General features: G+C 41.4%; 1 protein-coding gene across 1 annotated transcript in view; it reads right to left on the bottom strand.

Annotated features, from left to right (window-relative positions):
• Positions 1 to 2,371: 2,371 nt before the first annotated feature.
• LOC122813005 (beta-2-glycoprotein 1-like) overlaps positions 2,372 to 13,982 on the bottom strand; it is a 202,606-nt gene continuing 190,995 nt past the window's right edge. Inside the window, exon 7 of the mRNA XM_044085106.1 lies at positions 2,372 to 2,910. Coding sequence (XP_043941041.1) covers positions 2,846 to 2,910 — 65 coding nt within the window. The 3' untranslated portion in view covers positions 2,372 to 2,845. The remainder of the gene's footprint in view (positions 2,911 to 13,982) is intronic.

Below are 13,982 nucleotides of genomic sequence, written 5' to 3'. Positions count from 1 at the left end.
GAGGCTTACCAATGTAAATATTAAAAACTATCTACATTTCTTATTGACTTATTAACAATGTCCTTGTTTTTTTTTTAATATTGGTAAAAGTCACCAGTTGGCTAAATATTAGGAGGGACAGAATGAACAAGTAGCTAAAAAGTGGATGTAAGAACCACATGAACTGTCACAATTGTGCATCCACAGGGTGTATGCATTGTGCAGGAGTGGTACTGCAGACTACAGAGATAGCATTTGGTGGTCAAAAAGCTAAAGCAAATGTTTAGTTGCTCCAGCACTCTAGTGCCACGTAAGTGTATAAGCATGGATCTTATGTTTGTGTCCGTGTAGGTTGCAAAGATTATGTACTTTGTGAATTACCTGTTATGCACATGAACTCAGGAATCCAACCTGCAGTGAAAACCAACAGTTTTGTGTAATGTAAGAAAAACTTGCACTGTATGACAGAGCATTAAGTTAGGATCAGCATTTTGCCAGCATTTACCACAATTTCAATCAGATGGAATTAATTTTCCACATTAAACACCATAGTTTCCAGCTAACCATGCTTATGTATAACATAGAGGATGATTCTTACAAATGACATTGTTTAAACTTGCTTGACTCAGTGGAGAATGCAAAGGACAGATACAATCTTCACATGGTTTTCCAGTGATTCAAAGTGGGGGAAAAACATCCTGTTGGCAAATGCATGGAATCCTAGTCTGACATACTGCAGCATGTTTCTTCAACTCAGGTAGTGAGTTTATTTATTTTCTGTGAAAGGAATTGTTTGCCAGTGTTGAAAATGTCTTTCTGCCTGTTGTTATCACCATGGGGGGAATTCTTCATAAGCTTAGTGCTGGAATCAGTTGCAAAGAAGGGGTGCTGAACTACATGATGTGTTTCCCAAACAAATATATATACAATGCCATTTAATGTATTTATTTGATTTTATATAGGAATATTAGTATTTTATCATAGCATATCTGTTTGAGGATAATACTGAGTTGGTATAACAGGAGTTTTCCATGCTCCAGTTAGAATTGCCTGTCTTAGATTCATTAGCTGATGTTGCTTGTCCAATGCAACATTTGATAAAATACCACAGGCAGCATGGAAGAGAAAGATGCGCTGTCAGAAAGAATGCTATAAATGTGGTTTTATGTCTGAATCAATTATTTGTGTACCTATATTGCAAAGCTTACAGTGCCTTTTAAATTGAAGGATATTTGCTGAATAGTGGTTTAATCTTGGAATAAAATCTAACCTGTTCTCATTACATTATTAGTGACAACAGGGAGACATTGCACACCCACACGTTGGCATGCTATACAGGGAGCTTAGATTTAAAATTTTGTGTTTCAGAACCAGGACCAGGTGAGTCTATAGAATATCACTCATTCTAGTTGGAGACTTGAATTTATTAATGACGTAACAGAGGTTGCCTGTGAGTTACTGTGCCTAGGCTCTACTATCTCTGACAACTTGTTGCTTTTTAGAGAGATCAATAAGCACATTAGAAAAGCCGCCACAAGGTTTTCCAGGCTGACAAAGATATTATGAGCTAATAAAAAGCTCACTGTGCACACCAAGGTGTAAATTTACCCAGCCTGTGTTCTGAGCACATTACTATATGCCAGTGAAACATGGGACTTTGTGCTCAAAACAGGAGCAGCTATACAATGTATTCCATATGCACTGCCTTAGGTACATACTTGGTATCTCATGGCAGGGCAAAATCCCCAACAGCACAGTACTTGAGAGAACAGGCACCACCTCCATGTTCACCTTCTTGAAACAAAGGTCTATACACTGGTTGGGTCAAGTCTCACACATTACGGATAGACGAATACTGAATGACCTCCTTTTCGGAAAGCTGGAGTCTGGAAACAGGCTGAAATGGCGACCCAAATTGCACTGCAAGGACATACACAAGTGTGACCTCAGTGCTCTGTCCATCAGAGTGAAGACCCAGCATTCTCTCACCTCAGGTAGATATGCTTGAAAACAAGAAGTGAAAGAAGCTCTTGCTATGTATGAAACCAGCTTGGCAAGGGGAGCAGAGTATAAGAGAGTCCTCAAGAAGATCTGTGCCTGTGATACCAGGCCAACATCTCCCTACTGCTGCTCAGGATGTAAAAAGTACTTCCACTCCCAGATTGGATTGCACAGCTACAGAAGACACTGCTTGAATCAATCCAACAGGGGTGCAAGCCCATGATTCTTTGGGATCGAAGGATGCCTACGATGAACAGAATTTTCATACAACATAAGGATCAACTCTTATCTACTTAATTTTCTTTTCTAGTCTTACCTGATAGTCTGATCAACATTTCTTAAATCTTGATAGACAGTCCCATAGAATATTGATCTTTCTGAGAAAAGGAAATCCTTCACCTAACAGAAGTTTATTTTGTTGTTTTTTAAGATCTGCATTACCAAAGTTGAAGCTTTTATTAGTTGATTGCTAAACTAAATGAATTACTCATAGTTACAGAGGAATAGTTCAATTAGTTCACACTTACAAACACTGAAGTTAGTTTACATAAATTACTATCTACCTACATTTTCCATCCAACAAATATGTTTTGCTTTGTACTGCTGTAACGTACTGTTTATAACTAATGTGATGCATTTTTCAGCATTCAATTTGTACTCAGATTTACAATCACATTTAATTTAATTTATTTGTAGAATAAAGCACCATAATCAATCAACTTGTTATTAGAATGCTGCTTCTGTCCTCTGTATCATGTATCTGATTGTTAAATTGTGCTTTCGGGTTTAGAAATCATAAGGTAATTGTTAAGTATGCCATTCTCCCAGAAGCAGTTAGCTACCGAAGAATCCTCTATAGATGTATTCAGCACGGTTTTATTTCTGACGGGAGACTGCTACGACGGAACTGGTAGGTAAACAGGGAAGGCTCTGCAAATGAAGAAACATGCCAATCAGAAAAATAAACACTTCATTTTTCTTTTAAAATAAACCAGACACCAAAACTGGGTAAAAATAATCATTCAGAAATATACATTGATACATATGTCAGTACACCCAAGAGTAAGTTGCATTCAGGATTCAAATGTTATCAGAAGATAAAAATACTTCATTGATGGGGTCTGACAATATCCCTGGATGCATCTTAAATAGCAGAAAGCATGATTTAGTCATACCCCTAGCAACACAATCTCAGCCTCCATACACGATTTGTACCAAGCGAATGGAGAACAGCTACAGTCATTCCCTTGCATAAGGGACCTTACACTGATCCAAGCAGTTACAGACCCATAAGTCTGACCAGCCTCATATGCAAAGCCAAAGAAAGACTTATAATGGAAATAATCAATCAGGACATAGGGAGCCTCCAGACACTGGACCCGTCTCAGTTTGAATTCATCAAGGGCAGATCAAGCTTACCCAACATGGTGGACTTTTTTGAAAAGGTCATCAAAGCAATGGATGAAGGCAAAATGGTACACACTGCATATCTTTACTTGGCCGAAGCTTTTGACACAATTCCCAACTCAGGCATAGTAGAAAAAGCAAATAAGTGGGAATAAACCCCTGTGTCACCCAATGGATTGCCAACTGGCTCACAGATAGGATGCATGAAATCAAAATGGGGAAGTTACCTCCACAAAGAGACCAGTCAACAGTGGAGAACCCCAGGGTTCTGTGCTGGGGGCTTTCCTGTTTGTATTCTACTTTTCTGAAGTAAAAGCAAATTTGAAAGTGCCCTGGCTGACTATGTTTGCAGATGATTGCAAGCAGAAGCAGTCATTGACTCCCTAAATAACATAACCATCCTGCAGAAAGCTTTGTTCCAAATAAATAACTGGTGCCAAAATCAAGGACTGAAACTAAATGTGAAAAAAATGCATTATTGTATCCTTAGGGAATATATTTATTCCAGGGAACTACCACATTGACAATGTGCGCCTAAGAGTTGACCCAGTTGTTTGGTATTTGGGAACTCATGTGAACAGTGATCTAACTTTTGACCAACATGTGTCCATTGTTGTAAGAAAGTCTTTCTATATTGCATATCTTATAAACAAAGCAATTGCACCCACATCAAGGATGGCATTTCCACTTTTAATCAGTCCTCATTAGGCCAGTCACTGAGTATAATGACCACTTTGGTATGTATCTGTCTAGACACAATTGGAAAGCCCACAGAGGTACATTACTAAAAGAATACAAGGCCTAAACAACATGTCCTATATGGACTGACTCAAATCCCTGTCACTAAACTTGGTATCCTATGCACTGCAAAGAAGTGACCTATGTTTGGCATATAAGGCATTTTCTGAACCAAAACTGATGAATGTTCTGTACATCACCAAGTCAAATAACATCAGAAATGCTTGGTCTAAGGGTCTAACCCTCTTCTGCAACATCAACAGAACAGTTTGGAAGAATAGGCATATCTTTCAGAGAATACCACTGCTCTGGAACAGACTCCCCATTCACATAAAACAAAGTTCATATCTGGCTATATTCAAATGCAACTTGGCTCTATGGATGGGAAACAAAAAAATTACCTCAGAGCTGTTCTCTGTAATACTAATGGACAGAGGCAGCTCTTAAATGTTTTAACCCATGCATGGGTCCCCTTAAATTATGTATGGCATGATCCCAGTTATTTTCATTAAGGTTAATATATAATTATCGACCATGGGATGTGTAAGGCCAGTCATTAACCAAATAGGATAGTTTCATTCAAGCACAAAAAGGGAAATTGATCAGACTTATAATGGCTTGCAAGGACAGCTAGCCTGATACTTACCCATGAACATAGGAACCTAAATGCTAGCAGTTAATAAAACCATATTGCACCTGCTAATTGCTGAATAGTGATTATCTTCATGCCACTTGTGATGGGTCCATACTCTGGCCCAGCAATCAAGTAGACTCAATCCTTTCCACTTTCTCTTGTGATGGATAGTCACTAATAGCAAAGATGGATTCACACAGTATTTTCAGATGCAACTCCCTACACCAAGCACATTTTCTCTTAAGAGCACACAGGGAGCATGCTCCAGATCATGGGCTGGACTCTCCTTCTCTCTCCAGATCCACAACAAACTCTGCACTGACAACTTTGGAGTTCTGTGTCCCTGTTCCAGTAGCTGACACATCCACACTTGGATATTTGAGTTTGATGCACACATATACACACCTGGGAAAAGCTGTTGCAGATTTATTAGCTGTCCCCCTTTCTGCCCAGATTCTGAGGTAATCACACTGCCACCAGTCAGTTACCCTAAGACTCCTATAAAGGGTACCCAATTATATTGTGTAAAATGAATATTAATACAAATGGTAGAGTGTGACCAAAGCAGCATGGCTTTCAGGAGCAGCCACAGTGTCAGTAAAATAAACATAAGCATTCTCAAGATGTTAAAAGTACTCTCTAAAGGACCAGCCAAAATGAAAGGTATTTAATAAATTATGATAAATAATAAAATGGAAAACAGGAGAATACTGAATACAATATAAAACAGAGTTTCAACCACAGAGATATAAAAAATAATACAGTTGGATAGTTTCTCACAGATGCAGAAAACAATACTAAACTATTCTCGCTAAATGCCCATGGCTAACTAAAGAATTACTGTTCCCTGACAACTTACTAAAGCAAGGCAAGCTGGTATGTGCTGAGTGTCTTACCACAGCAAAAAACAGATGATGTCTGTCTTTGTATGGGTGTGAGAGATATATATCCTGTCAGAAATCTTTCCTGTCAGGTACCAAAATGATGCTGAAAGAGTTCCAATAAAACAGATGCAAGTTAGAGGATGACATCACCTCCGGTCACCTGACTCTGGTACAATACAAACACAGAGCTTTGCTAAGATCTGTGGAAGCATCTGAAAACTATAACATAATTTCAAACTTTTCACACTTCCAGGGTTTTCTGATAAACATACACATTTGCTCAGTTACAACAAATCAACCTAATATAAATGCATACTTTCTGTCCAGCAGGACCTACTGTTGGTACATTTTTAACAAAAGTAACTTTACAAACATATTTTTAGCTCAAACATCTGTACAAATCAGTATGATAGCCAAATAACATAAAATTCTTTACAAACCTCCAGCTAGCTCTGCTGCCATATGTACATATGTACTGCCGTACTCTCCCTGGCACAGATGGCATTACTTCATAACATCAAATCTCTCCCCCACCTTGAAAACTCGTTTTTCAAGTGATACTGGAAAAATGTTGCTTGAGAGGAAATGGGACTACCTGGAAACACATTAACTGATACCCTGTCTTGAGAACCCATCTGCAATGGCATTATTGACCCCACTTCTCCCTGTGAAGAAACCTGGCTGAGTACCATCCCCACCCCATGGTTTGAAACATCCACCTGCACAACAAATTCTTTGCTGTAATCTGGACTGGCTAAAATGGGGGGTCCTCCCAAAGCTCCTTTAAAGTTTTGTAATGCATGCTCACAGGCTGGATTCCACACTACCTTATCTGGCCTTTCTTCCTCATCAGGTCTGTGATTGCCAGATCCCCATCAGACTCCTCCTGCCATCCACTGCAAATACTCAGCACAAGGGCCTCCCTATCATGGTAAGGTTTTATATGTTAACATGGTACAATTTGTGCCCCTGCCTCATGCCTAGCATGTTTACTATGCAATTAACATCACTGACCTTCCTTACTACTTCAAAGGGTCTCTCCCCAGCTGCCTGTGGCTTATTGTGTCTGACAGGACTGAGTATGATAACCTGCTGTCCCAAAGCATACTCTCAGGCATGAGCATTTCTGTCATACCGGACCTTTTTCTGTTGCTGGGCTCCTGGCAATTCTCCTGGGCCAAGCCCATGAGCTTTCTAAGCCTTGTCCTGAAGTTTAGGGGATATGCCACAACAGACTCCTTGTGGAATTCACACTCACCCTCCCACTCATCATGGATCAAATATAAAAGCCATATGCCCACACACCAACTAAAATGGTGAAAAACCTGTGGGTACCTCTCTGTATGCAAATAGCATCTGGGGCAAATATTTGTCCCACTCTCTCTTAAACTGGTCTGCAATTGCCTGTATCATGGTCTTTAGTGTAGAGTTTAACCTCTCCAAAAGACCATTAGTCTGGGGTGGTAGGGGAGCATTTTTTATGTGCTTCACCCCACAGCACTTCCACAGACAAGCCAGCAGGTCTGACATGAAATTGGCAACTCTGTCAGTCAGTATTCCTCTCAGGTAACCTACCCTTCTGAACATCTCCAGCAAAGCATTTTTCACCTTCTCTCCCTCAATAGAGAGGAGAGCCACTGCCTCAGAGTATCTCATAGGATAAACTATTACCACCCGGATATACATCTTTCCTGTGGAACATGGGGTACTCAGAGGCCCCCACAATATCCTTAGCAACTCTTTGAAATGGCTTCTCAATCAAAGGCAAAGGCATCAAAGAGTCTTGACCTTGCCTCCTGCCTTGCCTACCTTCTGGTACTGCTCAGAGTTCCAGCAGTACCCTGTTAAATCCCTTGCAATCCCAGGCCAATAAATGTTCTGCATAATTGTCTCCAGGCACACTTTATGCCCATATAACCTGCAAAAAGAATGTCATGGGCTATGGCTAGATGTGCCAGATGGTACACCCTGGGTACTATCAACTGCTGCATTACCTCACCCTCTAGTCTTCCATCAGGAGTCCACTCTCTATACAGTAACCTTTTGTTCTAGTATACAGTTTCCCCTTTTCCTTGAGAATAAGGTGCCTCCTTAGCTACCTCCCTCATGCCTCATAATGTAGGGTCCGAAAGCTGAGCCTGTCTTAATTCTACCTTTGTGACCCTTCCCAGCTCCCTTTTCACTGAAGCCTGGTCTCTTCTGACAGCTGTGCCTCACTGTCAGCTTGGGTACTACCACTCACCTCTGTCCTTGCTGTCATTCTGTCCATGGGAACATCATCAGTACCTACCAGCAGTTGTAGCTCACTTTCAGGCTCACTGCTACAGGGTAGCTCCCTCCCTGAGATAGCCACCTCACCAGGCAGAGCTTCAGGTGTGGGGTCTCTCCCAGGCTATCTGACTCACATGCTTGACTATGTGTAGCTGCATGCAGACAAGGTACTGCATTAGCAAAATCATTCCCTAGCAAGGCATCTGCAGGGATATCCTCAAACACACCTACCTGCTTTCTTCCTTTTCTACCCTCCCAGTCAAAGTGAACCCAGGCTAAAGGTATTTGGAATGGGGTCCCTGCTAAAGCTCTGACTGGTGTGGACTGCCCAAGCAATTACTGCTCCTCTTTAACCACTGCAAGCTTCACAATGGTTATGTCAAAGGCTGTGTCTGTCTTGGCAGTGGCCTATCTTCCACTAAGATAGGATACAAACTTCAGTGATAATTTGGTACCCCTGTTATTTCTAGACAATTTACTACTGGCATGCTGTTATTCCCACTTGCTGGCTCCTTCACCTTTTGATCCCCCAACATGCCTCAGTGGACATTTGTATGTGATATGGCCCTTCTGGTTACATTTAAAACATCTAACCGTTGATCCTGGCCATGTACCCGAACTAGTGGATTTCCCTGTTATTGATGTTCTCTTTTGGGGTGGTTTAGGCTGGCCACCATGGGTTCCTCTATAACCATGAGCAACAGTGGGTATCCCCTTCTTGTGCAGTGGTGCCCTGCTTGCTAAGCAGAGATCCCCTTTTCTAACCAGCTCATCTGCAGAGTTAGACACCTGGTCTGCCAACCAGATTCTCATGTCCTCAGACAAAGTGCTAAGGGCTTGTTCCCTTACCAAATGGTCTGCCAGCCCTTTAGAAGTGGTGACCTGATGTCCACTCACCCACCTATGAAAATAAATGTTTAACTCAGCAATATAATCACATACCCTTTCATCTGCCTTGCGTCTATGCTCACAAAATTATTTCTGTAAGCTTCAGGTGTTAATTTAAAGCATTCCAGTAAACATTATCACAGTTTAAATAATTAGTATCAGGCAATTTAGAAATGGTAGTTACAACTTTACCATGGAGTAAGGGGGTCAGGAACTGTATCCAGAGCCCTTTGTCAGCATTATACAGTTTACATACCCTTTCAAATACATGCATAAAACTATCAAGGGCATCCCATTCTGCAAAGTATGGAAGAAATTTACTGACCTTTATTGCTTCTCGAGTTTGTTTACTCCTTTCCCCATTACCTCCATGACCCTGCCAAAGAGTTAGCATCTCCCTCTCTTGTTGGTGCTGTTTCTCATTTTCTTCGACCTCCAAATGCTGCAGCCTCTCTTTGATCTTCAAACATAGCAGTCTCTCTTCTGATTCTAATTCCATCTGCTTCTCCAATTGCTTGGCCTCCAGTTCAAGTCTCTTTTACTCCAGATGGATTTTTAAGTCCTCTGAGGAAATGGTGAGCTGTTCTGTTTCTGAGGATTGCACATTCCTATCACCATACTGGTTGTCTTCAGGGTTTCTGATCCATGCTGCAACTGTGACCAAGGCTGAAATGATTTTCCTTTTAGTCAGGCTGGCACGCACCATTTTTTTCGCTAAACACACCTTGGCCATCTGGTTCTTTGTTAGCTTGCTATAATCCTCTGCTGACATCCTTGCCTGCCTTCTCTGACTAAATTAAACCAACAAAAATAAATAAAACTGTTGTAAAAATTAAACTCTGTATGTTTACCTTGTGGCGGCTAAGAGGACACACACCTTCAATGACAACTGCCCACCAGCTACTGAAATTCAATTAATATCCCACCAAGCTACCACCAATATGTGACGGGTCCCTACTCTGGCCCAGTAATCAAGAAGACTCAATCCTCACCACTGAATCTGGTGAGGGATGGTCACTAAGAGCAAAGATGGATTCACATGATGATTTCAGATGCAGCTCCATACACCAAGCACAATGTCCCTTCAGAGCACACAGGAAGCATACTCCAGGCCTGGGCATGGACTCTCTTTCTCTCTCCAGACCCACACAAAACTCCACACTTACCACTGTTCCCAGTAGCTGACACACACACACTTGAATATTGGAGTTTCACACACACACATACACACCTGGGAAAAGCTGGTGCAGATTTACTAGCTGTACCTAATTATGCCCAGACTCTAAGGTAATCACTCTGCCACCAGTCAGCTACCCTAAGGCTGTTACAAAGGGTACTCAATTAACTGCCTCATGTACACAGACAACCCTCTCCTCCTCCCAACAAATTCCAACACGTGAGAGATGCAACCATATAGCCAAACTGGAGGCTAAGCTCTCTCAACTCAGTACTGGCATAACCAGTCAGGAGGAGAAGGAAACCACACTCACTACAATTCCAGTCTCACATAGACCTACCACAACAGCAAACCAAACACATAATCACACAAAAACATACTTGGAGGCTCTAAATAAAGATCTGCCTAAGCAGCAGAGACCTCCAAAGCAGACACCCGAGCAACCGCTACCCCAAAACAAAACACGTGCAACACATATCTCACAAAGCCAGTGTGCCGAACAGTCACAGCCCTCAAGACTAAACAACACACCTGATACACTTGTAATAGGTGACTCTATCATCAGGCACACTGACGTCCCACTCAAAACCGAGGTGGAATCCTTCAAAGCCCCGGGGCCTGTGGAAAATACGGCCCAGACTGCAGAATCCTTTATAAACGCATTCTATGAACACCTTCAGGAATGCATGGATCATGTGATCCCAAATAAAATCAAGACCCAATCCTCCAAAGGCAGACGTCCTGTCTGGTGGACCCCAGCCATAAACAAACTATACAATAGAAGGAGGAAGCTACTAAATGATAGAGCAAAATCCCAAAAAGGGAAGGCATCACGGATCAGTATTAGCAAAAAACTACAGGCACTCATAAAATTGTCTAAGGCCAGCTTCGACAGAAAAATTGCACAGGACACTAAGGATAATCACAAGGCTTTCTTTAGTTATGTTAGGAACCTGGATGGTAATTCCCAGATATGCTCAGAATTAGTCCAAAATGACAAAAAATACACTGAACCCACAGATATTACCAACATCCTAGCTGACAGGGTCAGCGCAAACTCCCCCCCCCACCAAAAGGGCAAATGTCTATCCCAGCAGAGTGCTTCCCCCCTGACATCTCAGATGCTCAGGTAAGAGCTGCCCTCTCCAAAGCAAAAAACACAGCATCAATGGGACCAGACGGTGTCCCGGGCTGCGTCCTACATGAACTCCAAGAAGAGCTAAACCCAAACATAAAACTACTGTTCAATCTCAGCCTTACTACAGGATATGTGCCCAAAGAGTGGCGTACAGCAACAGTGGTCCCTCTCCATAAAGGTGGTGCCTCAACGAATCCTGGAAACTATTGCCCCATAAGCCTGACTAGCTTGATCTGCAAAGCTATGGAAAGGATCATCATGGACCTCATAAATAAAGATATTGGGGACCTACAGACACTGGATCCTACCAGTTCAGCTTTGTTAAGGGCAGATCCTGCCTCTTAAACCTGATTGATTTCAAGGCCATTGATGAGGGGAAGGTGGTTCACACAGCCTACCTGGACCTCTCAAAAGCCTTCGATACAAAACCCAATCGGGCATTATAGATAAGCTCACCAGCTTAAATATAAACCCCTATGTCACTAGATGGATTGCAAACTGGCTCAAGGACAGAACCCACATGGTTAGAATTGCTGGAGCCATGTCAGACTCCAAACCAGTTACAAGTGGTGTCCCACAAGGCTCAGTCCTGGGACCTCTCTTGTTTGGTATATATTTCTCGGAGGTACAGGCCAACATGGAAGAACTGTGGCTGATCAAGTTCGCAGATGACTGCAAACTGGGTGCCATAATCAACTCTCCAGCCGACACAAACATCCTCCAAAAGGGCCTCATAGAAACAGACAACTGGTGCCAGAGCCATGGCCTCAAGCTAAATGCCAAAAAGTGTATAGTCATCCCCTTTGGCAAAAACAAAGTGCCCACAAATTACCACATAGGTGGTAATCCATTAAGTACAGAATAAGTAATTAGGGACCTGGGGACCCAAGTTGATAGCAATCTCTCATTTGACAACCACGTGGCCAAAGTGGTTAGAAAAACATTTTATATAGCCCACCTAATCATGAAGGGATTCACATCTAGATCAGGGGAGGTCATCGTGCCTCTTTACTCATCCCTCATCAGGCCCATAATTGAGTGCAATGCCCCTTTTGGGATGTACCTTACCATACACCTGCAGCAACTGGAAAGACCCCAAAAGTACCTCACCAAGAGGATCAAAGGGCTCAAACAGATGCCATATGCTGCCCGGTTAAAGAAACTCCAGCTCTACTCAGTGGCATACCGCCTGTTCAGAGGCGATCTGTGCCTGACGTATAAAGCCATGTCTAATCCGGAATTAATGGACATGCTGCACCTCAGAAAATTCAAATCCCATCGAGCTACGCGCTCGAGAGACTTGAACCTCAGCACTGAAATAAATAGGACATGCTGGAGGGACAGATTCATAACCCAGAGGCTCCCTTCACTCTGGAATAAAATCCCAGTCCAGGTTAGGCAGAGTCCCTCATTGACTCTCTTCAAGAGGAATCTTGATGAGTGGATGGGAGATCGTAGGTTTACCCCGGGTATCACTTCTGTGTCACTGTTAGACAGAGGCACAGTATACTAACCTCGAAAAAGGGCATAGCAAAATAAATTTAAAATGGGTGGTGAAAGTCAAACACATTCTGGCTAGGCTTATAAATGCTCTAGGGCAGATAGCCTAGTATGAACCTATGAACCTATGAACCTATGAATTTTGTGTAAAATTAATACTAATACAAATGGTAGAGTGTGACCAAAACAGCAAGACTTACAAGAGCAGCCACAGTGTCACTAAAACAAGCATAAGTACTCCCTAAAAGTATTCTCTAAAGGACCAGCCACAATGAAAGGTATTAAAATATTTAATGATAAATAATAAAACAGAAATCAGGATAAACAACAGAGTTTCAACCACAGAAATATAAAAATAATACAGTTGGATAGTTTCTCACAGATGCAGAAAACAATACTAAACTATTCTCATGAAATGTCCCTGACTAACTAAAGAATTACTGTTCCCTGACTACAAGGCAAGCTGATGTGTGCTGAGTGTCTTACCACAGCAAAAGCTAGATGATGTCTGTCTTTGTCTTTGTGGATGTGTGAGATATATATCCTATCAGAAATCTTTCCTGTCAGGTTCCAAAGTGCTCGTGGGAGAGTTCCAAAGAAACTAGATGCTGTTTAGAGGATGACATCACCTCTGGTCACCTGTCTCTGTTACAATACACACACAGAGCTTTTCTAGGATCTGTGGCAGCATCTGAAAGCTACAGCATAGTTACAAACTTTCCACCTTTCCAGAGTTAGCTGATAAACATACACATTTCATCAGTTACAACAATACAACCTAATGTACATGCATACATTCTTTCTTTCTTTCCAGCAATGCCTACTTTTGATGAATTTTTAACATAAATTACTTTACAAATATATTTTTAACTCAAACATCTTATACAAATCAGTGTGATAGTCAAATAATATAAAATTATTTACAAAACTCCAGCTAACTACGCTGGCATATATACACATGTACTACTGTACTCTCCCTGGCACAGATGGCACTACCTTACAACATCACACCAGTTTTATTCATAAATTCATTATAGTCTGAAATAAAATATGAGTGCAGTTTGAAATCTTGTTTTATCTTGTGTTATTCATTTATTTACTAAATATTGCTCTAACTACTGTTCTTCCAGAGTTTGTTTTTTTTTTCCTTACTCAACTTTGACTGGCTTTGTTTGCAAATTATATTTAGTTTTGCACTGAGGACATTTTTTGGTTGTAACTAAATGTAACTAAATGTATGTATTTGTAATATGGCGAGACCTCCATGACCACTCAGAATCACCAATAACTCACTGTTATTTCAATTGTTTACTTGTTGTATATATTCACACAGTGGGAAAACCTACATGATCACTCATAGCCACA

The sequence above is a fragment of the Protopterus annectens genome, chromosome 10.part0 (genome assembly GCF_019279795.1).
Source record: "Protopterus annectens isolate FY-2018-M chromosome 10.part0, PAN1.0, whole genome shotgun sequence".
In the NCBI taxonomy this organism is placed as follows: domain Eukaryota; kingdom Metazoa; phylum Chordata; order Ceratodontiformes; family Protopteridae; genus Protopterus; species Protopterus annectens.
Note: the sequence above shows the minus strand (reverse complement) of the source record. Positions and strands in the feature narration are given on the sequence as shown.